Consider the following 24,466-nt stretch of genomic DNA (forward strand, 5'->3'; position numbering starts at 1 on the left):
ATGCCCATCATCCCCTTTGGGGCTCTCCTGCATCCTGTCAAAGAGGCTCACTCTTGGCGGATGTCTTCAACCATCTCAATCTTGTCTGTCTCAATACTGGCGCCCCGACTTTCCTCTCGGACTCTGCTCATACCTACTCCCACTTGGACCTCTCGATCTGTTCTACCACTCTTGCCCATCGGTTCAAGTGGTATGTCCTGTCTGACACCTATTCAAGCGACCACTTCCCCTGTGTTGCTCGTCTCCTGCACCACACCCCATCCCCACGTCCTTCGAGCTGGAACATACCAAAAGCTGACTGGGGACTTTACTCCTCACTGGCGACCTTTCCAGACCACGATTTTCTCAGTTGTGACAGTCAGGTCGAATACCTCACGGCTGTTATCATCAATGCTGCCGAACGTTCCATTCCTCGTACTACTTCTTCTTCACGTCGCGTTTCCGTCCCCTGGTGTAATGAGGCTTGTAGAGACGTTATCCGTGCTCGACGACGTGCTTTACGCACCTTTTGCCGCCATCCTACGTTGGCGAATTGTATTGGATACAAACGACTCCGGGCGCAATGCCGTAGAGTCATCAAAGACAGCAAAAAAGCTTGTTGGGCCTCTTTCACCAGCTCCTTTAACAGTTTTACTCCCTCTTCTGTCGTATGGGGTGGCCTGCGCCGGCTGTCGGGCATTAAGGCCCACTCCTCGGTACCTGGCCTGACCTCAGATAATGAGGTCCTCGTTGATCCTGTGGCTGTCTCCAACGCCTTCGGCCAGTTTTTCGCGGAGGTTTCAACCTCCGCCCATTACCACCCTGCCTTCCTTCCCAGGAAAGAGGCAGAAGAGGCTCGGCGACCTTCCTTCCACTCGCTGAATCTGGAAACTTATAATGCCCCCTTTACTATGCGGGAACTCGAACGTGCGCTTGCACTGTCCCGGTACTCTGCTCTGGGGCCAGATGCCATTCACATTCAGATGCTGGCACACCTTTCTCCGGCGGGCAAAAGCTTCCTCCTTCGTACCTACAATCGCGTCTGGACCGAAGGTCAGGTCCCCATGCATTGGCGTGACACCGTCGTTGTTCCTATACCCAAACCCGGGAAGGATAGACACCTTCCTTCTAGTTACCACCCCATTTCTCTTACAAGCTGTGTCTGTAAGGTGATGGAGCGCATGGTTCATGCTCGGTTAGTTTGGATTCTTGAATCTCGACGGCTGCTTACCAATGTCCAATGCGGCTTTCGTCACCGCCACTCCGCTGTTGACCACCTTGTGACCTTGTCGACATTCATCATGAACAACTTTTTGCGAAGGCGCCAAACGGTAGCCGTGTTCTTCGATTTGGAGAAGGCTTATGATACCTGTTGGAGAGGAGGTATCCTCCGCACTATGTACAGGTGGGGCCTACGCGGTCGCCTGTCCCTTTTTATTGATACCTTTTTAACGGATCGAAAGTTTAGCGTACGTGTGGGTTCCGTATTGTCCGACGTCTTCCTCCAGGAGAACGGAGTGCCTCAGGGCTCTGTCTTGAGCGTAGCCCTTTTGGCCATCGCGATCAATCCAATTATGGATTGCATTCCACCTAATGTCTCAGGTTCTCTCTTTGTCGATGACTTCGCAATCTACTGCAGTGCCCAGAGAACATGCCTCCTGGAGCGCTGCCTTCAGCATTGTCTAGACAGCCTATACTCATGGAGCATGGCAAATGGCTTCCGGTTCTCTGAAGAGAAGATGGTTTGTATCAACTTCTGGCAATGTAAAGCGTTCCTTCCGCCATCCTTACATCTCGGTCCCGTTGTTCTCCCATTCGTGGAAACAACTAAGTTTCTAGGGCTCACGTTGGACAGGAAACTGTGTTGGTCTCCGCATGTCTCTTATTTGGCGGCCCATTGTACATGTTCCCTTAATGTCCTCAGAGTTCTTAGTGGTTCATCTTGGGGAGTGGATCGCACTGTCCTGCTTTGCTTGTATCGGTCCATAGTCCGATCGAAGCTGGATTACGGGAGCTTCGTCTACTCGTCTGCTCGGCCATCCCTCTTACGCCGTCTCAACTCCATCCACCATCGGGGGTTACGTCTTGCGACCGGAGCCTTCTACACTAGTCCTGTTGAGAGTCTTTATGCTGAAGCTGCTGAATTACCATTGACCTACCGGCGCGACGTACTGCTGTGTCGGTATGCCTGCCGGCTGTTGTCTATGCCCGACCACCCCTCTTACCAGTCCTTCTTCGCCGATTCTCTCGACTGTCAGTACGGGTTGTATGTGTCTGCCCTGCTGCTCCCCGAAGTCCGCTTCCGTCGCTTGCTTCGACAATTGAATTTTGCCCTCCCTACCACCTTCAGAGAGGGTGAGAGCCCGACACCACCTTGGCTCCAGGCTCTGGTTCATATTTATCTCGACCTCAGCTCACTCCCGAAGGAGGGTACTCCGGCTGCAGTGTATTGCTCACGGTTTGTCGAACTTCGTGCTCGACTTGCCGGTCACACCTTTATTTACACTGATGGCTCTCCAAAACTGACGATGGTGTCGGCTGTGCCTTTGTCGTCGGGGCCGCCACCTTTAAATACCGGCTCCTCGACCAATGTTCCAGCTTTACGGCCGAGCTTTTTGCTCTCCATCAGGCCGTTCAGTATGCCCGCCGCCACCGCCATTCATCATATGTACTCTGCTCTGACTCACTCAGTGCTCTTCAGAGCCTAGGAGCTCCCTATTCAGTCCATCCCTTGATTCAACGGATACGGCAGTCCCTCCATTCTTTCGCTGATAATGGTTCTTCTGTCAGCTTTCTGTGGGTTCCCGGACATGTAGGAGTGCCTGGGAATGAGGCTGCGGATGCTGCAGCCAAGGCTGCAGTCCTCCTGCCTCGGCCAGCCTCCCATTGTGTCCCGTCATCTGACGTTCGTGGGGATGTTTGTAAGAGGCTTGTGTCGTTGTGGTGGGATGCTTGGTCATCCCTCCAAGGAAACAAGCTCCGGGCAGTAAAACCGCTCCCAACTGCTTGGACAACCTCCTCCCGACCATCTCGGCGAGAGGAGGTCCTTCTGACCAGGTTGCGGATTGGGCATTGCCGGTTTAGCCACCGCTACCTGCTCTCCGGTGACCCAGCCCCGCAGTGCCCTTGTGGTCAGGCATTAACAGTGCTCCATGTTTTATTGTCGTGTCCCCGCTTTAGTCAATCTCGTGTTGTCCTGTCCCTGCCATCTACTTTACTGGATATTTTAGCTGATGACGCTCGAGCAGCTGCTCATGTTCTGCGTTTTATAACTTTAACTGGCTTGTCCAAAGACATCTAACCTTTTTACTTCTTTTATCTGCATTTTTGTCAGGTCTTTCTGGTGTCCCCCCCTTCCCTTGAGTTTTACTAGATTCCATGTGCTCTAACAAAGGTGACTGGGCGCTAATGACCTCAGTAGTTGAGTGCCCTTAAACCCCACCAAAAAAAAAAAAAAAAAAAAAAAATCTGTCAAATGTGAAACAATAAAATCATCTATTGTAATGTTCCTCATTTGTTGCTCACCCTCTGTTGTTGATAACACTTCCACAGTGTCCAGCACAAGTCCTGTGAACAACTTGAAAGTCAGATAGTTTGTATCAGCTTCCACTGCAGCTGGTGAAGAACTGCGTGACTGGATGTCTGCAATACATTTGTTCATAACTAAGATATGCAAATAGCTTTTGAATTCCACTGGCAAGGGATGGTCCTACCCCTTGCCAGTTTCTCTTGTCTGGGAAAATAAGTTTTCAAGGCAGTCTTGGTTGAACCTTGAGGTCAATATATACTTCACATTGTAGCCATGTTTTAAATCAGAAAAACAACCCAGCAGTTACTGTATCAAGATGTATAATCCCTTTTGAAAAGGAAGTAAAGTTTTATGATTTCCTGATCTTATTTTTTCACAGATGGCATAGAATCTTTGAAGAACTTCCTCTAGTCTCTCCATACAGAATCCAAAAGCACTTAAAATTGGTCGTTTGATGATAGGTACCCTCGAATCCATAATATTAAAAGTATCCTTTACCAACATGAAGAATTCTGCCATGTCCTTTTCTTCAGGCATTTCAAAAGAAATTGCCTCTGATACAGTGTTGTAAAAGAGTTGGCAAGCAAGGTAAACGTGCTGTCACTCTCTTCCAGAAACTGTCAGATGAAGAGCAGGGGTACGGTTTTAGTTCCCCTTTATCTTCCAATGATAGCTGCTCAACTGCACATTCTGTTATTGCTTTTCTGTTGCCTAATGAAAGACTATCATACAAAAAGTGATTTCTCAAAAGTTTCACCATATGTGGTATATCACCAAATACCCAAATACATTTCATTTCATCATTTAGATTTATGAAGCACTTGTTTGTGTAGTCAATGTGAAATTCCTTTCACACTTTGCCAGTTCCCCTCCCCCCAGAATCAGATACAATACCAACAACGACAAATCCCACTTTCTGTCCCCCTTTGATGATACTGATCAGTAAATCCTGATTCATCACAGTATCAAAATTATAATGTAGAGGTTGCTTACAGGTTCCACATAAACCACATTCCATAACAACCTGTACCTTACTGTGTGCTCTGTAAATTGTGTCAGTTTTATGGTCGTAGCATTTGTGACTGTCCACATTCATTTCATCAAAGTTTACCACACACACACAGCCTCTGTGCTTCACTTAAGCTTCTTGCTTGCTTGCTCATCAAGTACAACACATCAGTCAAAATAATAGTAACACAGCAAAAATAATTAGATATCCTTCTTTGAAAGTCGAAATCCCAGTAATGATATATCCATTATGTTTCTCAAGCAAGTACACGTTTTTCTGCACAGAGAGAGTAGAAGCAAGGCTTTGTTTATATCTTCCTGACTCCAGTGGGTGCTCTTCTTGGATTTCATGAGTCATTTACTTCGTGTATCCGTAAATATTTTTTCTAAATTTGGGTGTATTTGAGTCATTACAGCACATTGTCAATAACAAAGGCTTCCTCTGTCTGCTTAATGCATGAGCCAGTAATTTGTTTCTCACTCTCTGTGTATTGTTTTCAGCTATTAAATGCTGATTTTTCCCTATCAGTAGTGATATTCTGTTATCAAGTCTCTTTGTTTCATCTTCAATACTGCCTTTTTCTGTTTCTGCACTTTAATTCTTTTTTGTGTGTGACAGTGTAGCTAGTGTGATAAGTGCATGTTTACATATTTCACAATCTTTCCTTCTGTCATTTCTTTGTTGGATGGAAGATGAAGCAGCAGAAGTGCCCTCAATAAGGTGCAATGTAGAAAATGCAGTAAGTTTTAACATCTTTGGCTGAAGTTTCATTAACACATCTTGGAGATCCCATAAATAATAATCTTCTTTAAAATGTATGATATAGATAACAGCACTTCTAACATTAATGCTATCACTTCTTCTAAAGGGCTGAACCCACCAAGAACAAGTTTCAGGATCTTTGGGAAACTTATTGTTGTCAATATAACTCACTTTACTCTTCTGATTATAGTTTTCACACACAGCACAGTTTGGTGCTATCAATGTCAAGCAGAATGAATAAATTTGATGGAATACAAAACTTACTTGTTTCAACACATTAACAACACTCACAGACTGAGCAGAGTTTCTTGACACTGACGTAATGCGCAGTACAGTGAAAAAATTTGGGCTCTGCACACTCCCCTGTGGGGGTCATGATTGGAGTCATGATTGCAGTTCACATACAGCATCTCTGGCCTGTACTCAGGTTTCCTCTGCTGTCACCTCTTTTCTGGTAACCATCACATACATCCCATGGTGTGTGCCCTGTCCTTGGATCTGTCTTGACCTACCCTTTGGATGAAACCCCTCTGTTGACTCCATAGATTTTTGCCACCTATTCCTGGCTGCCCTTGTTGTATTTCTGGGTTCAGAAGTGGTACAAGCTGATGGCTCCGTGGTCGCAGTACAAAACAGTTTTGCTGTGTTGTCGCCGCCAGACACCACACTTGCTAGGTGGTAACCTTTAAATCGGCCGCGGTCCATTAGTATACGACGGACCCACGTGTCACCACTATCAGTGATTGCAGACCGAGCGCCACCACACGGCAGGTCTATAGAGACTTACTAGCACTCGCCCAGTTGTACGGATGACTTAGCTAGCGATGCAACACTGACGAAGCCTCGTTTATTTGCAGAGAAGATAGTTAGAATTGCCTTCAGCTAAGTCAATGGCTACGACCTAGCAAGGCGCCATAGCAATTGATAGTTATCGTATGAAGCATGTCTCATCAAGAACAATGTATACATATGATGGATTAAAGTTAAGTATTCCAGAAGCTACGTACTTTTCTGTATAGCATTCATTACGTATCCTGTTTCAGACCTCACGCCATCCTGCGTGAGCTTATAGCGTGCATTTCGGCTTCCTCAAACAACACGGTGTTGGCACTTCTGCCGACACTTCATTTGCATACACACATGCAAGGTGCAGTGAACTATGCTCCCTGCCAAACAGATGCAGCATATTTAAGGCAGAACTGGTGGCCATCGCTTGAGCCATCAGTCACATTTGTTGCTGCACCAGCAAGATGTTCTTAATTGGCAGTGACTCGCTGAGTAGTCTTCAGGTTATCAATGAGTGCTACCCTCGAAACCCATTGGTTGTGACTATCCAGGATCTCTTTTTCTGACCTCCAGCAACCTGGATGGTCAGTCACTTTGTCTGGGCCCCACACCATGGTGGGATCCCAAGTAACAAACATGCTGAATGGTTGGCCAAGTTGGCTACCAGGATGGTAGGAGGTGAGGATAATGGAACTGGACCTTCAGTTGACTCTAAGCTCTATGTCATCAATTGTTGGAGACCTGGAACATGGGTTGGTGTGCCATGGTTTCAACACACAAACTGCAAGTGGTAAAGGGAAAAATGACCATGTGGCAGTCTTCCTTTCAAGCTTCTCACAGGGAGTCCATCATTCTGTTGCCTTCACATTGACCATGCTTGGCTGACTTGTAGCCACATGCTATGATGTGAGGATCCACCCCACAGTCAGTGGGTGTGTGTCTGATGGTGGCCCTCATCCTACTGGACTCTGGACTGCCTTAATTTGGCCACCTTCCAGTGAGACCTTTAACTTGCTGACATGCTGCCTGTGGTGCTAATAGGCAATGCCAGAGTAGCTGATCTGGTTTTACGTGATACCCATGAAGGTGGTTTGTACTCCTTTCTGTGAGTTAGGGCACATTGGCCCCATCTGTTGCTTGAGAGATTGGAGGGGCCCCTATTGTCTGCTGTGATACAGGGGCCCATGGCTGCCTTGCTCTTTGGTGTGGCCTGGCTTCTACCCTGCCCACCTTTTTAATTCTTTGTATTCTTTTACATCTGTTGTTGGTTTACTGTCTTGTCATCATTGTTCTCTTTCCTGAAATTTCACCAACTTGTCTGTATTGCTACTTTTCTTGTGCTAATGGAGGGAGAGGAAACACCATTCGTATGCAGAGAGGTGCCTCTCCCATCACATAACATGTCCCAAGGGCCTTCAGGAGCTTTCTGGGTAGAACAACTCACCCAGATTACCTTCTTCCATCTCTCTCCCTTCTACTTGCTTCTGTCTCTTGTTTTTATGGATACTCAGCTACAATTGGGTTCATCAGAATTTGTCTTCTGTCCTACCTATCTGAGCTGCTTTCCATCTTGATGCATATAGGCTAGAGGGACTGATGACCTTGTACTGTGGTCCTGTTAAAACCATAAATCCAATCCAATTATTAAGTCAGTTCTTAACATTTGCTTCACTTGATTTGTGTATTCTTTGACTCATTCCCCATCTTTAAAGTTTTGATTTATGAAGAGATCTAAGTGAATAAAATGCCAGATGTGTTCACTAATTTAAAACTGTGTTCTGTAAGGGATATAGATGATTAATTGCATGCAATGGATTTTGTAGCTGCTCTGTGTTTTATGGTCTACATCTACATGATTACTCTGCAATTCACATTTAAGTGCTTGGCAGAGGGTTCATGGAACCACAATCATACTATCTCTCTACCATTCCACTCCCGAACAGTGTGCGGGAAAAATAACAGAACAGGAATAAAAATGATTAAGGACAAATATCCTTAATGACAGTGAGATTTTTATGATTGTAAAGAAATGTTGTTATTAAAATGTCTGGTTGTGTCTGTGTATGTGCGGACGGATATGTGTGTGTGTGTGTGTGTGTGTGTGTGTGTGTGTATACCTGTCCTTTTTTCCCCCTAAGGTAAGTCTTTCCGCTCCTGGGATTGGAATGACTCCTTACCCTCTCCCTTAAAACTCACATCCTTTCATCTTTCCTTCTCCTTCCCTCTTTCCTGATGAAGCAACCATTTGTTGCGAAAGCTTGAATTTTGTGTGTATGTTCGTGTGTCTATCGACCTGCCAGCACTTTCGTTTGGTAAGTCACATCATCTTTGTTTTTAGATGTATTTTTCCCACGTGGAATGTTTCCCTCTATTATATTGTTATTATAAATTAAAGATAGATTTAGTTAGAAATTGCAGGTTGTTTGGCTGAACAGAAGCAAATATGATTACACTTTAAAATTTACAACATGTGTGCACCCCCTCCCCCCCTTCCTACACACACACACACACACACACACACACACACACACACACGGAGAGGGAGAGGGTGGAGAGAAGAGATATGCATGTGACAACTTTGCTCAACATATCTTTAAAAGAAGGAAAAGGGAGCTGCTGTTCAGAATATCCATTGGAAAATAAAAATCATAGAGCAACAAAGCAGACATGCATAATTTCTCTCTTGTCTAGTTTAAACATTCTGATGAAGATTTCCCATGCTCGTTTAGGCAAATGCTAGGCTGATCCCCAAATTTTGCATCAGAGAATATGACACAAAAACAGTTAAAATAAACAAACAAACAAAACAAAATTTACAAGAGTCTCAAACAGTTGACACTCTCCACTTCTTTCCCTTGGGTTAACTTGATGACTGTGGCACCAGGAAGGGTATCCTGCCTCAGAGTTAAGTAATAAAATAGTAATTGCCTAATCCTGAAAAAGCAGTCCCTGTACTAGATGCTGTAAATGCTATGGAAAAGAAGAAGAAGTTGCACAGGAACCCATTTCTCATATGATGAGCATACACCTAATATTTGTGTTCTACAGATTTCATTTTGTGCAATAATTTCAATAAGTGCCATTAATTTCTGTATGAATAAGTGAAACTTGTTGTTATATTAGTTTCAATAGTATTCTTCGAACTACTATTTGACATTTAAGGATTGTTTCTATTTAGTGCTATAGCTTTTCCTTTTTAACATAATCTATATTTGTGTTCTAGCATTAAGAGTCTTTTGCTCCCACCATGAATGTAACTGTGAGAATTTATCACCTGTATTTTTCAGGCTGTCACACAAGACATAGAACCAGCAGCTGTTAAAGGAATTGGATTTGATGCTACATGTTCTTTAGTTGTCCTTGACAAAACAGGAAATCCACTTTCAGTAAGCCCAACAGGTATTTATTTATTTGAGAAAATTAAATGGTGAATACTGTTGTGTTAAATGCCCATTCTCATGTAAAACATGAATGACCTCTCAAAAATTTGGAATTTCTTTTTTTCATTAAGTCAGTCATATTTTGTAGATCCTGTGGAATGGAGTTCTGCATATGGAAAGGAGTCAAGAATGTGCATTTTATTTAAGTGAAATATAGTGCAATGACTTTAAGTTATAAAACAGTGTTACAGTGATAATATTAGTTATGTGTAACATAATACATTACTTTTTAAAACAAATGAGTTGTTGCAGTGATTAGACATAGGACTCATATTTGGGAGAACTGTCCAACCATCCAGATTAAGATTTCCTGTGAATTAGAGAAATCACTTAATGTGAAAGCTGAAATTAATTTGAAAGGGCATGGCTGAGTTCCTTCCCCATCCTTCCTTAATCCAAGCCTATGCTCCATCTCTGATGATCTCATCATAAGCAGGTTGTTAAACTTAACTCTTCTTTTTTAAAGATTTCTATGAAGATGTTTTTCAGTGTTGTAGGAGGGGCTATCCAGCCAAAAGTTTACAATCATAGCCCTTTTGCATCTTGCAAAACTCTGTTACTTCTGTGGTGTCTGATAGCCTTATTGTTATTAATGTTTTTAATAGTTATTTTACACATTTATTGCTATGATGCAGTTCTAATAATTATAATTACAATCCTTTGAAGAACTATGTAAGATACTCATTCCTAATGTGAGTAAACTCACTACTGTATTCAGAAATTTTACAGTTATTTTTATCATGATGCCATCATTTTATTTGGTAAAAAATTGTGACAAGTAACCTAATGCTGAGAAATTTTAAAATTTTGAGGAATCTCTCGTGGCTCTGTCATCTAAAGGATCTAAAAATCTAACTTTCCATTGCTCTTTATCAATTTTGTGCATAGTATTAATACTTTTTGAATATTAATTACTCTTAACATTGTATAAAATTTTCAAAAATCTTTGCAGACTGTGAAAACCTTTTTTATTTCATATTCTTCACTTCAATCCATGACTGAGCAAAATGGCACAGTAGTTAACACATTGGCCTCGCATTCGGTAGGACGACGGTTTAAACCCATGTCTGGCTTTCCTGATTTAGGTTTCCCATGATTTCCCTAAATCGCTTCAGGCAAATGCTGGGATGGTTCCTTTGAAAGGATCTGTATGATTTCTTTCCCCATCTTTTCCTAATCTGAGCTTGTCCTCCATCTCTAATGATCTCATTGTTGATGGGATGTTAAACACTAATCTCCTCCTCCTCCTCCTCCTCCTCCTCCTTTAATCCATGTGTAACCACTTTCAACTGTTGAACAGGCACTGAGGGTAGGAATAAGGTGTGGGTATTCAGGGAGGGTATTTCTTTTTTTAATGAATAACAGGCAATGTTTTACCGTAGGTAAAAGCACACTATAAGTCAGTACTCAGGGTACAAAGTGCGCATCAGGGAAACACGGACATGCCACCAACGGACTGAAAGGGCCATCTCGGCTAAGTCACAGAGTGGATCAGGAAAGTGCAGCAAGAAGGTGCATTTTTCGGTTGGAGATAGTCATAGATAGAGGATCCTCTATGGATCCACCACCCTTTTCCCATCTACCAGAATTCAATGTGATCATTCTCCCATGGTTACTTCACCAGACAACTCGTGGCTGGAGAGAGATAAAATTTTCCAGTCCAGAGTTCTCAATAAAATATCCCCAAAGCCCTTCAGGCAGGTCCTGCCTGCACATTGTAACCTACAAATTCAGTTTGCCTGTGTCTCCCAAGATATGTGATGTATGGTTCCTTCAACAGTTTTTTTGTTGAGCTGACCTTAGTGTTAGAGGAACATTGAAATTTAACAAAGAAAATGGTCTTCAGTGTGCTAGACAGTGGGTTATGGAATAAGAATGCACTTTGATGAAAACTCATGAAGAAATGAACAATAACACTAAACTTTCAGAAATTTCATTAATTTCGGCTGGTCCCGGCGGAGGTTCGAGTCCTCCCTTGGGCATGGGTGTGTGTGTTTGTCCTTCGGATAATTTAGGTTAAGTAGTGTTTAAGCTTAGGGACTGATGACCTTAGCAGTTAAGTCCCATAAGATTTCACACACATTTGAACATTTTTTTGCATTAATTTTTTGGGAATAAAAGGAAAAAAATTAAAAGTAAGAAATGTAAGGTAAGGCTATTGATATAGCAGTAAAAAAATCACTTGTTATACCTTCCTCTGAAAAGATATACAAGGTACTGTGAATGCTTTATAAATGCTTCTAGAAAAATAAACGAACCATAAAGGTTTTAGAACCTTCTAAATTAGGGCACCTTTTTCTAAAACTGAGGAACTTCATTTTGAAGTTCACTTTTTTAAAATCATTGAGTGTTATTGTCTGCTTTATTTTCACATTTTCTCATAAATAATTTTTTTTGTATTACTTAAGTTGTGCTATCATTTTTAGTTATATTGTTATCAACAACTAAAATTTAATTTTTATTTATCTTCATTCAATTAAAAGAAAATGATGTTGTGGCAGTTGCAAATCTACAGAATTGATATTGAATAAATATCTGCAACCACTATTATTTTCTTTTAATTACAGTGATACAAAATTATTTTGGACTTCATCCAAAATGTTTTATTTGATAAAGCTGTAGGAGACAGTGGTTGGTTGTTTCTTTAATATAAATTCCATAAAACATCACAGGATTTTCAAATCTATTGTGAATATAATAATTATAAAATAATACTTTGGTATACAGGGTGATTCTGTGATGATGTTACAACCTTTCAGGGATGAATGAGAAGGGCAAATGTATGAATTTGAAGTGAGGGACACTGGTCCAGTAATTATGGTGTTGAAACTTATAGCGGAAAATTGTTCTGATATCTCTGACGACTGAATATGTGTACCGGTACTGTTGTTGCTGAGATTGTATGGTGGGCAACTTTCAGAGAAGAAGAGAAAAATATTCAGTAAGCATGGGCTGTAAAATTCATACCTTGAGACCTTTGAGCACTTGTTTAGTAGAAGAGCTGTATTTCACAGTAGCAAAGATGGACATACACTCATAGCTCTTAAGGTATGAATTTTAGAGTACATGCTCACTAGACTTTTTTCCTTGTTTTGGTCCACCTCTGAAAGTTGCTTACCCAACAATCTTAACAACGGGAGTATCGCGTATTCTACTGTTGGAGGTATGGGAACAGCTTTTGCTTATAACTTTCGAAATGAGTGCTGGTGGATCAGGATCCCGTACCTCAAATCGATACATTTACCCTTCCCCATCATCCCTGAAAATTTGTTACATCATCATGGAATCACCATGTATATTATTGCAATATAAAACTAGGATAATATTTATCTTTGTTGATTGTGCATACAGGAATTTTTGTTGTTTTATTTCAGGCAATAATGAACAGAATATTATTTTGTGGATGGATCATCGTGCAATTGAAGAAGCAGATTTAATAAACAGTCTGAAGAACCCAGTCTTAAATTATGTTGGTGGAAAAATATCGTTGGAAATGGAGACACCGAAACTTCTCTGGCTCAAGAAAAATTTAAAGAGTCAGTGTTGGGATAAGGCAGGATATTTCTTTGACTTACCTGACTTCCTAACTTGGAAAGCAACAGATTCAGAATCTCGGTAATAATTCAAAAACAAAAAACTGTAGAGAGATAAAAATAAGTAAAATTATTACACAAAATTTACCTTTTAAAAATTGGAATTTGGGTTTCTTTGTCCATGTTCCTTGGATCTTGAGGAAGAACTTTCCAAAAAAAATGAGTTATGGTGCACACTAACAAAGAGCAGTAGTGGCTAGGAAACTAATTCTTTATACTGTATCAACAGCATACAGTTATTTGAAGAGTGCTTGTAAAATTTTAATTATCACCTAAAAAAAAAAATCAAACTGCAGCCCTGGAACTTGGTGGTGGTGTTAGTCCTTCAACTTAAAATGTGGTGCATTTTGCCCAATCATGAATGTGATGGCAGAGACCATGAACATAGGAGTTTGCATTTTGGCCATTCAGCAAGTATTCTACCATCAAAATTAGATCATTGTCATTCTGTAAATGCCTGCTGTGTACTGGTTACACAATATTTTCATCAGAGGAAATAGGAGGAAGTCCTCGGGTGCTATGCCATGAGAATTTGTGGAATGGAGGCAGGGGCAGAGGGTAAGAGGAGGCAGCAGAATGTGCTGGAGTATTGTCATCGACCAAAATCAGCCCCTTGAACAGCTTACTGTGATGCTTTGTCTTGATAGCCCATCATCAACATTGTCAGGAGGTTTCAGCAGGATACTCCTGCAGTGGGATGCCCCTTATGAGAGTAATCTGTTATCAGCACACCATGGCTGTACTTAAACACAAACAGCACCACCTTGCCCAGTGAGGGGTGGCTCTTCATTTTTTCTGTCTTGGGATCACAGTGATGGGCACAGGACTTTAGCTTTATGATTAGATGGCTGAAGAAGTCATCTCAGTTAGCCTGCCACAGTTGCAATATTTTCACTGACTCTGCCTGCCATTCAACGTGCATTTTGAATGTGTGTGAGTAGTCACAGAAGCCAGTGGTCTGTGATCTTTGTTGTCATTCAAGAGGTTGAAAACTGCTCCATGACAGATTTTCACTTTTTCCACTATTACTTGGTTGCATTAAGCTGGTGTTTGAGCATCAGGGTCTCCCCTTCCCTTGCACTTCCCAGTTTTTCACTCAAAGAGGTAGTCTACCATTTCAGTTTTTGTTATTCGGAGTTGTTTACTCACACTGTAAGTTGAACTGTGTACTTTTAAATGTGTTGCTCCATGACATATTTAATTTGTCATGTAAATTTAAACACATGCACAAATGTGCACTGTTATGCAGTTTCAAATGTAACAAGTATCAGTGGACTGTTGTGTGTGGACACCACTAGTTACACAAGGTGCTTTATAACTGTTGTTTTTATTTGTGACAAACCTGTTTTCATTTTTAACAAACCTAAGTGGAATGTGCTACATACTAACCACTATAATGTGCACTGTTATGCAGTTTCAAATGTAACAAGTATCAGTGGACTGTTGTGTGTGGACACCACTAGTTACACAGGGTGCTTTATAACTGTTGTTTGTATTTGTGACAAACCTGTTTTCATTGTTAACAAACCTAAGTGGAATGTGCTACATACTAACCACTATAATGTCAACATGGCAAGTGTGTTAGTCGTAATGAACAGGACATATAACAAGTTTTTTTGAAGATCAGAAGATGACAGTCTTAACTGTTGAAATCGACTGTGTGTGTGTGTGTGTGTGTGTGTGTGTGTGTGTGTGTGTGTGTGTGTGTGTGTCTGTCTATTATTGATGAAGACCTTAATGGCCAAAGGCTTTAATTGTGAGAGTCTTTTTGTTATTCCTATCGGCGAGTCAGCCTCTCCGCTATATGGTGAGTAGCAACTTTCCTTCTCATAATATTGTTACATTCCATCATGGATTTTCCATTGTTTGATTTTTTCCTGATCCAGTGCTGTTTTCCTTTGTTACTATTTTCATTTGGATCACTATACTCAATGTCCATCCTTCTTTGTTGTCTTTCCTGTGTTTCTCTTGTTGCCTTACAAACCGCACTCCACGCTCTACTTACGAGTCACACTGTATCAACCATCTCGGCTGTGCACAACAGACGGCTACAAGACCACACTGATTGTTGGTGCAGCATCTTATGTCCCACATTACTCCTGCTGATATAATTATTCCTATACTTTCAGATTGATCACTTTCCCAGTGTCATTTCTCATATTTTTGTGTGTTAACTCCCACACCTTTCTGGTGCTACAGGATCTTGTATCTCAACCTACGAACCCCTTCCCCACCTCCCACACTTTCTCCATTCTATCCCAGTTCACACCCACTAATTCCATCTCATCCAGTCATGTGTGCTATCCCCCTTCTTCACACTTTCCACCCTCAGACCTGCTACCCACATATATAGTTATTCTCTACTTTGATCCTTGTGACAACTGAGTGTGGTTTCAGTTGCCTGAGACTGCAGTTTTTTGTGTGGTGTGTGTGTGTGTGTGTGTGTGTGTGTGTGTGTGTGTGTGTATTGTTGATGAAGGTCTTAATGGCTGAAAGCTATAATTGTGAGTGTCTTTTTGTTGTGCCTATCTGCGACTCACCATCTCTGCTAAATGGTGAGTAGCAACTTTCGTTCTCATAATATAATTTTATGTTTTCATGAGGGTTGTTCATCTTTTGTGCCATTAATTAAAATAGTGGTATCATCTACATATCTATAGTAGTATATGATATTTTTGAGGAGGTGGTGACTGGAATTCAGGATTTTGTCTTCTTAATCACTTGTAAATATTTCATCTAACAATCTGGAAAGGTTTGAGCCCATTGCCAGGCCATGTGTTTGTTTGCAGATTTTATTGTTAAATTTGAAATAGTTGAGTGTAAGTGTGAATTTGAGTAGGTCCATTAGTTCAGTAATGTGAGTTGAAGGGATTTTTTTTGTGCTTTTGTAGGTTGGCATAAATTATCTGTGGTATGGCACCTACTGGCATAGAGGAATAAAGGTTTTGTATGTCAAATGAAGCAAGTGTGGTTCCATCAGGAACTTCTATGTTTTTGACATGTGTGAACTCTGCTGTGTGTTCTCTTATTATTGAAGGTGTTTGCGTCTTTGAGAATTCTGAAGAGCATTTTGTTGAGTTTGAATAATGATCTGTTCCTATAGTAGACCTTACCTTAGAGTAAAGAATAGCAGACATCAGTGTGATATTTATCACAAGTCTACGACAACACATACTACAATCTGCAATTCCTCCTGTCACCCCACAGCCCACAAAATGGCAGTATACTGGAACTTGATCAATAGAGCTATCCAATTACCACTTTTATGAAGATGAATTTACTGAAACAGCATTTTGTTTCTCCACTAGACAGTGCCATAAGTTCCTTCAAAAAATTGTAACACACACACACACACACACACACACACACACACACACACACACAAAATATGCATGAGCACGTCATACTTACAAATGTAAATCCACCTGATGATGGAGGCTTAAACCTTTGAAACACTTCATGGAGATAAACAAACAGTGACTGGTAACAGTAAACTTGTTGTTTCATTTGATGTCAATAACAGTCATGGTAAAACCTAACCTAAAATGTTCACATGTGAATTCAGGAAACAAATTACCACATCGCACTCGACTTTACTGCAGGGCTGTATCATTTTGTTATGGCTCCTCTGGCAGCATCTTATGGTAACTTTGCATGAGGATTTCATTGTGTACCAGAACTGGAGACATATTCGTGTAGACATACAAAAAAATTAATTACAAAGCTTTATTTTTTAAGTGATAATTAAAACTTTGACTCCATAACCCCCCCTCCCCAATATGGTGTTTGGTTTGCGTAAATAAAAATGAACACAGTTAAATTAACATGAAAGCTGCTGCTGCCTCAGTATCTGCAAGTTACACATCCTTGCCTATTTCTTATTTTTGTGTAACTGCACTGCTATTTATCAAAGACTAAAAGTTAAGTATATGCTGCAACAATAGATTATTGTTGTGTGTCATAGTGTTAGCTCTTAACTAGGCAAGAAAAATTAGTAAGTTTAACACACTAGTATAACAGAGGTAAGATACATATAACACAATAGGTGTCAACCGTCAAATAGAAGAAAGTACATGGGAAAAGTTGCCATCTTTGTATAAACAGATAGTGTTATATATGATAGCAGGACTTTGAAGTCTGTGAGATGCTTCATAAATGAGATTTTAGTGTTATGAAATGTCACATTATGTCAGGATATGGTGCTTTAGGATGTAAGAGGACTTGGAAAGTGATGGAGCTGCACAATGTCTTTTAATTATAGCATAGTGTCCATGGCATGCACAGGTCAAATGTCAGTGAATTAAAGGAAGACTATGAAACTGGTGATTTGATGTACATGCTTAACATTATAAAAGGCATTAATGGTGAAGACACAGCCATTTGCACTGACTTTCAATATGCCCATCCTTCCAGTGTGTATCGAAGCAGGCTTTATTTTCATAAAAGTTCAACTCTATGTTTTTCACAATGTTTTCATATTTTGCATGTACCCCATTGTTGTGTAATATGCTAAAACTGTAGCTAAGCAACCCATGAAAAGGACTGTAGTAGGTACTTATTTGGAGGTGGAAAATGACTCAGAAAAATTAAAGTGATGAGGTGTACACCACACCATGAGGAAGAAAGGCTGCGTAAGTGCCTGTTACTGCCTACCATTTTGACACTATTACTGTGAAGAAATTATGCAAAACATTAATATGTTGACACTAAGACAAGTGAATACTGTAATAATGAAATATTGGAACTGCAAATATACTTGTAAAAGCACATCAACTGCAAAGTAGGTTACTCATGTAAGTAGCCAACAGTGACTACAGTTATCAGTAGTAAACACCCAATCATTTCTTCCCAAAAATCAGGTAAAGACATTTCTATTTGTGCTTTTGCAACTATTAAATGATGACGTGTGGGCGTTTTTTCATTTTAGGGTTGATCTCACACCCATGCAAACTCCAAATTTTTTGTCAGGTATTCAAAGTTAATATAAGTTTGTATGGAATAGTATGACTTATAAATAATTTTCACTGGAACAATGATAATAACTTGACAAAAGTTTCTTCATCTGTTATTTGTATAGAAGTAGCCATAGTGGCAAAAAGCAGTCTAGATAGGCAGGCTCTGAAGATAAATAAATGTTTGTGATACCTTTCAACATAATCATAGTTCAAACATGAGATTATTCATATAAATCAGTAATTGTGTGTGGTTGTATAAATTTCGGAACTCAAAATCACTCTTAATACTGTAGAAAGAAAAGAAAAGCAATATTTCAGATTTAAAGACATCTAATGCAACTGAAGTGAAAGAAATAAAGTCTGAATGGCTCCCAAAGTGAAACTAAGTCAGATATGAGATCTCTGAAATTTGCACGAAATCTGGAAACCTATCTATATCCAATGTGTGCTTTGCACCATAAGCACTCATACTGAGCTCAGGTTCTGCCGAATATTCTTTATCTCTTTCATGAACCACTTAAAAATTTTTTGAAGTTATTAGAAGTATTTGGCTGGATTACTGCATTGATGATCAGGAAACTACTGACCTTGATACAGTTTGTGCTAACCCTAATACAGCCAAGTGCTGCTCTGTCCACCATCGGTGGCCAAGAGCTACTAATTAAATGTGTGGTACATACTTCAACATCTAACTATGTGGACCAGTTTACTATATTTATATGTCATTTGGAGTGAACTAAGAAGCTGATTTGTATGCCTCATCATGGTCATTGATATCTCAGTTGTTATTCAAAATATCCTTAATTGAAGTTCAAACAATGGAAAATCCAGGTTGACATGTAACAATATTATGGAAAGAATAGTTGCTGCTCATCATATAGTGAAGATCCTGAGTTACAGATAGGCACAAAAAAAAGACTGTTTCGGCCAACAGGGCCTTTGTCAAACACACACACACACACACACACACTCTCTCTCTCTCTCTCTCTCTCTCTCTCTCTCTAACGCAACTTGCACGCACATAACCACAGTCTCTTGCAGCTGAAAAGAGAAAGAGAGAGAGAGAGAGAGAGAGAGAGAGAGAGAGAGAGAGAGAGAGAGTGTGTGTGTGTGTGTGTGTGTGTGTGTGTGTCATCTATTTTTGACAAAGGCCTTGTTGGTTGAAAGCTTATTTTATGACTGTCTTTTTTGCATGTCAGCATCTCCGCTATATGGTGAGTAGCAAGTACGCTTTTCATAATATTATCTTAGTTAAAGTTCATGCTTCAACAATTTGAAACTACTTGTAAATGGATAAACAAAATTAGGCATAAAATTAGTAACTATATTGAATATTGTATTTGAGTTTTGATGCCTTTTTTACCAGAGTGTTGTGGTTGCATCTAGAAATATTCTGCAATCCCTCATGTATTGTTTATTAGGCTTATTAGTGTGTGCACAGAAGAGTTTAACCACTCATTCTCCTCACCATCTATATGTGAATGAAATGGGAAGCAGCTCTAGTGATAAAATGGCCAGTACCTCCTGCCAAGCACTTCACAGTGGTTTTCAAAGTATAGATGGAGAAGTAGAAGGATGAGATTTTTAAACTGTTAGGTTGTTAGTAGCAGTTCAAGTAAAATTGTTTTTAATTTAAAATTTCATACTAGAGTTCTTAGATGCTTTTTTGTTCTGTGACCCAAAAATGTGTGTATAAAGCCCTGTGTAATTAAAGTACACTGCTGCCGTATGAGGAGTAAGATGATAGATAAGGGTCAGATGAATTTGCTGGATTTGTTCAGCACATGGAAGTTTTTGATTGATTTTTTTTTTACTTTCACAAGACTGCTCTTGACAATGAAGGCACACTATGAGAGGTGAATAATAAGCCACCAATGACTTTTGGTCTCATGACTTGAGCAACTACAATATGAAGAGCAAGTGTGAACTTTGTGATCTTTTGACTAAGAAAATACAGATCTATCTTTATACTCACAGATGTCCCATTGATCTGCATCAATGTCCACTCTTAATTCATTGCTGGTGCTACTATTAGTCAGAGTGAAACTGATTGTATCCAGGACATGCAATGTTTGCCTGAAAACCTCGAGCTATAGATCTTATTTCAGAAGATAGTGAACAAATAGTGTGTCTTACAGAGACTTAAAACTTCTTATTATGTATACACTAAAATCATTCTTTGTTCCAAAATTCCCCACACTTTAATCTCCATTTATTGTGTATTTATCATTAATAAAAATGCTGATTTACCTTTTAATTGAGATGCTTGCTTTGGTTTTAAGTGAAAAATGCAATAAGCCTGTGCAATGATGATACTGGTTGTGTAAAAGTGGCTAAGCTTTATGCTGATGTTGTTTTACTTATTTATAGGTTCTGTATCTAGTATATTCTGAATCATATAAATCATACAATTCTTAACATGCTCTACAGGTCACTTTGTTCACTTGTGTGTAAATGGACATATCAAGTACAGGCTGATGGAGTGGGAAGTTGGAGTAGCCAGTATTTCACTGAAATTGGACTGGATGATCTAATAACTGATAACTGGAGAAAAATTGGGTCAGAAGTAAAACCACCTGGTGCTCCTAGTGGAAATGGACTGTCGCGCAGAGCAGCTGCTGATCTGGGTCTACTGCCAGGCACTGCAGTTGGTACATCCATGATTGATGCTCACGCTGGAGGTCTAGGCATGATTGGTTGTTCAGCTGATGGTGTTTCTCAAGACTTTCACACCAGGTTAGGTATGTGACGCAAAATATTTCTTCTGAGGGAATTGAACAGAGTCTACTGCCTCCTGAAATACTTTTAAATCATATCCACAGTTTACAGAACATTAATTACTTACAAATGTTTTCTTAAATTCAAGCTAATCACTAGATTAGTTTCCATAAGAACAACTCAACATTTTTATTTTTAAGCTCACTAGGTTTACAGTTGGCAGAGCACTTGCCTGTGGAGGGCAAAGGTCCTGATTTTGAATCTTGGTCTGGCACACAGTTTCAACCTGCCAGGAAGTTTCATGAAAGCTGTAACTTTCATCTTTCAGTGTGATGAATTTTCTATTTTTCTTGTGTTAAGAAAGACTAGTATTTATTGTCATATTTGTGTGACTTCACCTCTGTCTCTGCCTATTGCTGTTTTTCACTTACAGTGTAGCTTTTCCTATATGGTCATGTTCCATATTACTAACAGCCATAAATTCAATTTATGAAGTTCATTCAAATTTAAGTTGGACTTCAGTGCCATGAAAATGAAAATGAGAATAGCATGAAGTAGTGTGGTGTTGAGGGGAGATACATAGAGATTCACCTCCATTTAAACTTATACAAAAGGATGTGAAATAATCACTTCTTGACATCTTGACGTGGTTAGGCTAAACTAGTAGGATTGTTCACATAATTTTGTAGGCATATCATAATGTGTCAGCAAGGTGGATGCTACGTAAGTGATGTAGACATAAATATTTGTTTAGGCATCTGTTAGTGGCATTTGAAACAGTTTGTGGAAGAAGGAGAGAAATTTTTATGACAAATTGTAACCTCTCTCTAGACATAACTCTATTACTATAAGCCAAAGAAAAAAGAATTAAATTCAGAGTAGATAGGGAGGATCCCAGTTAAGGTTCATCCAGCAACATAGACCAATGTGACTCAATGGTTATAACTCTGGATTTTCTAAAATTTATTAAAGCAGCTGCCATGATGATTCCTATTATAACAACAGTCAATTTCCTTCCCCATCATAGTCCACCCAGAGCTTGTGTTCTGTCTTTAATAACCACATCACTGACTGCACATTAAGCTGTGATCTTCAATCCATACCTTTTTATTCCACCAACAGGGAAATTTGTATAAACTCTATTTTGGGACTGAAAAAAATATTGTTTCTCATTGATTTTCTCTTTATGAGTGAAGAATGAGATATAAAGCACACCTCTGCAAATCTGTCTACAGTTGGGAAGAATGCCAAAAAATCATTTCCAAAATTCTGTTCTATCATGGCAATGGACTGCCATGTGCAGCAGATTTAACCAGTGATATATTCTATGAGTGTACCAAGGTCTGTGCGTGGGGGGATTTGGGGTGGCAGTGCACAGTTTGTGTGACTGTTTCATGTGGATAATGAAACAGGTGAGAGATTACATGACAAATGTCTCTGGTGCAGCAGTCAGTATCCATTGCATGTTCTGGCATTATTAAAAATGACTTGAATTGATACATGTGTCTGTCTGATGAGGACAAAATGTGAGTTCAGTTAGGAATTAGCAAACATTTTCTTCAGACAAGTGGGGGGAGGGGTTTGGGGGGGCGGCAGCATGTGCCCCTTACTGAGTATGTTCCTTATGAATTCTCTGGACACCTATTGAACAGTCTTCTTACAACTGTGAATTAATCCCATGTGTCTTGCACATGTGTGGGCAACAGAAAAAGGAAAGTGAGAACAAACATTCAGCAGTAACAAGGCAGGTGGATAGTATTGGCAGTTGGAATGGTTTCCTTGGATGAAGGGACCAAGTAGCAGCACTGTCACATCATAACCACAGTTGAGTTCAAATCTGAAAGTAGGTTTATCAGTGATGTATCATGTTTAGTACTGAAAGCTTATTTATTATGAATATCAGCACACAGCCAGATTAGAGCTGAACTGCTTGATAGAGAATGCTGTTATTTATACAAACATTGAATAGTCCAGGATATATAAACTTTACAAAAATAAGAAATTTCAAGAACCTTCCAGTAATTATGAATACAAAATAACAAATAATTGCTGGTGGTTGGAACTGAAAACCTGCAGTATGCGAACAAGTGGTGCTAACTGTTACTTCACACTGCATGCAGCACAGCTTGTAGCATTGCTTCATTTCCTGGAGAAACTGTGACCTACTGTTTTAGAAGTTCACATTGCATCTGACTACAGAACCATGGATCTAGATCTTGTCAAGTATCCTCTGTATGACAGTGCTGTCAGATCCTCACTTTTGGTGGTGTTGTCACATCCTCTTCGCTGTGATGGGCATCAGAGGTCAGCTACTCCCACCAAAGCTTCATGACCCTCGAGTGGGTCTTCAGTTTCCTTGAACAAGAATTCCCTATCATCTGTCTGCACCTCTTGACTGTAGTAGGACTTCACACAGAGGACAGAGGACATGGATGATGTCTCTGTGCTTTTGTGTTCTTGATGAAGGGTAATAATCCTCAACTTCACATTTGATGTCTGACAACAGTAATATTTTCAATAGTCTCAATTTTCACATAGGTATAAAAATTCATACCAGATGCCCTGAGCTATATCTCACTGGTTAGTGCTTGTGGTTATAGTGCTCTCAATCTTTTTCCTGGGCATCCAGGGTCTGTATACAAGCCAGCTTTCTTCCTCCTTTGGTACTGGTTATGAGATGTTTTACATAGTAATCATGAGTATCTTCCTATTGAAATGGGAACAATTTACCCATTGTTATTTCAGCCTCGTGACCTTGGATCAGAAAGAATAGTGTGAAGTCTTTAGTGTGTGTCTCACTGTGTAGTATGCAAATGTCACAACAGACAGTATTGTATTGAATTTCTTTTCAACATCAACGTATATTGAGAGATTATCTTATTGAAGCATTCTGCGAGGCCATTCATCCGTGGTTGGTAGGCAGCTGTCATGCTGTGTGTGATGTCACAATGGGAAATCACCTCTGATACTAGTCTCAATTAGGGAAATGTGTCTTATATTCAAATTTTTATGTTTTTTATGTTATACTTTCAGACATGTTCCACACCCATGAGAATAATCTTGTTTTTGGGTCTATGGAATGAAGATTGAATGTAATCCAATCAAAGTGGAAAAGTTTCACATGATCAGAGATCATGATACAGGGTGCACCATGTTTCAAAATGAAAAGTTGAGGATGGAATGTAACAGTACTATGAAAAGGATAATTACTACTAACCATATAGCGGAGATGCTGAGTTGCAGATAGGTACAGCAAAAAGACTGTCGGAAGGTGAGCTCTCAGCTAACAAGGCCTTTGTCGAAAACATATAAACAAAAATGCATGCACATGTGCACGCTCACACACACACACACACACACACACACACACACACACACACACACACACGAGACCACAGTCTCTGGTAGCTGAAGCGATACTGTGAGCAGCAGCACATTATGAGAGAGAGAGGCAACCAGGTGGTGGGGGTTAGGAGGAGGATGGGGTGGGGAGGGGGAGGGATAGCAAGGCAGGGGTGGGGGACGGTAAAGTGCTGGTTGTGGAGTGAGCAAGGATGAGGAATGGGAGAGGGTAGGGCAGCTAGGTGCAGTTGGGAGGTTAGACAGAGGACGGTCGAAAGGGGGGGGGGGGGGTAGTGGAAGAGGAGAAGGAGAGAAGTAAAAAGGCTGGGTGCACTGCATTGATGAAGTAGAGG

At 40.2% G+C, this 24,466-nt stretch overlaps 1 protein-coding gene across 2 annotated transcripts in view; it reads left to right on the top strand.

Moving 5' to 3' along the window:
* Positions 1-24,466, top strand: part of LOC124599613 (FGGY carbohydrate kinase domain-containing protein) — a 147,049-nt gene that overhangs the window by 43,341 nt on the left and 79,242 nt on the right. For both annotated transcript variants that reach the window (XM_047136091.1, XM_047136092.1), the window contains exons 3-5: positions 9,353-9,464; positions 12,880-13,120; positions 20,484-20,794. In XM_047136091.1, the coding sequence (XP_046992047.1) occupies positions 9,353-9,464; positions 12,880-13,120; positions 20,484-20,794 (664 nt within the window). The remainder of the gene's footprint in view (positions 1-9,352; positions 9,465-12,879; positions 13,121-20,483; positions 20,795-24,466) is intronic.

This window comes from Schistocerca americana, chromosome 1, assembly GCF_021461395.2.
Source record: "Schistocerca americana isolate TAMUIC-IGC-003095 chromosome 1, iqSchAmer2.1, whole genome shotgun sequence".
Taxonomy (NCBI): Eukaryota; Metazoa; Arthropoda; class Insecta; order Orthoptera; family Acrididae; genus Schistocerca; species Schistocerca americana.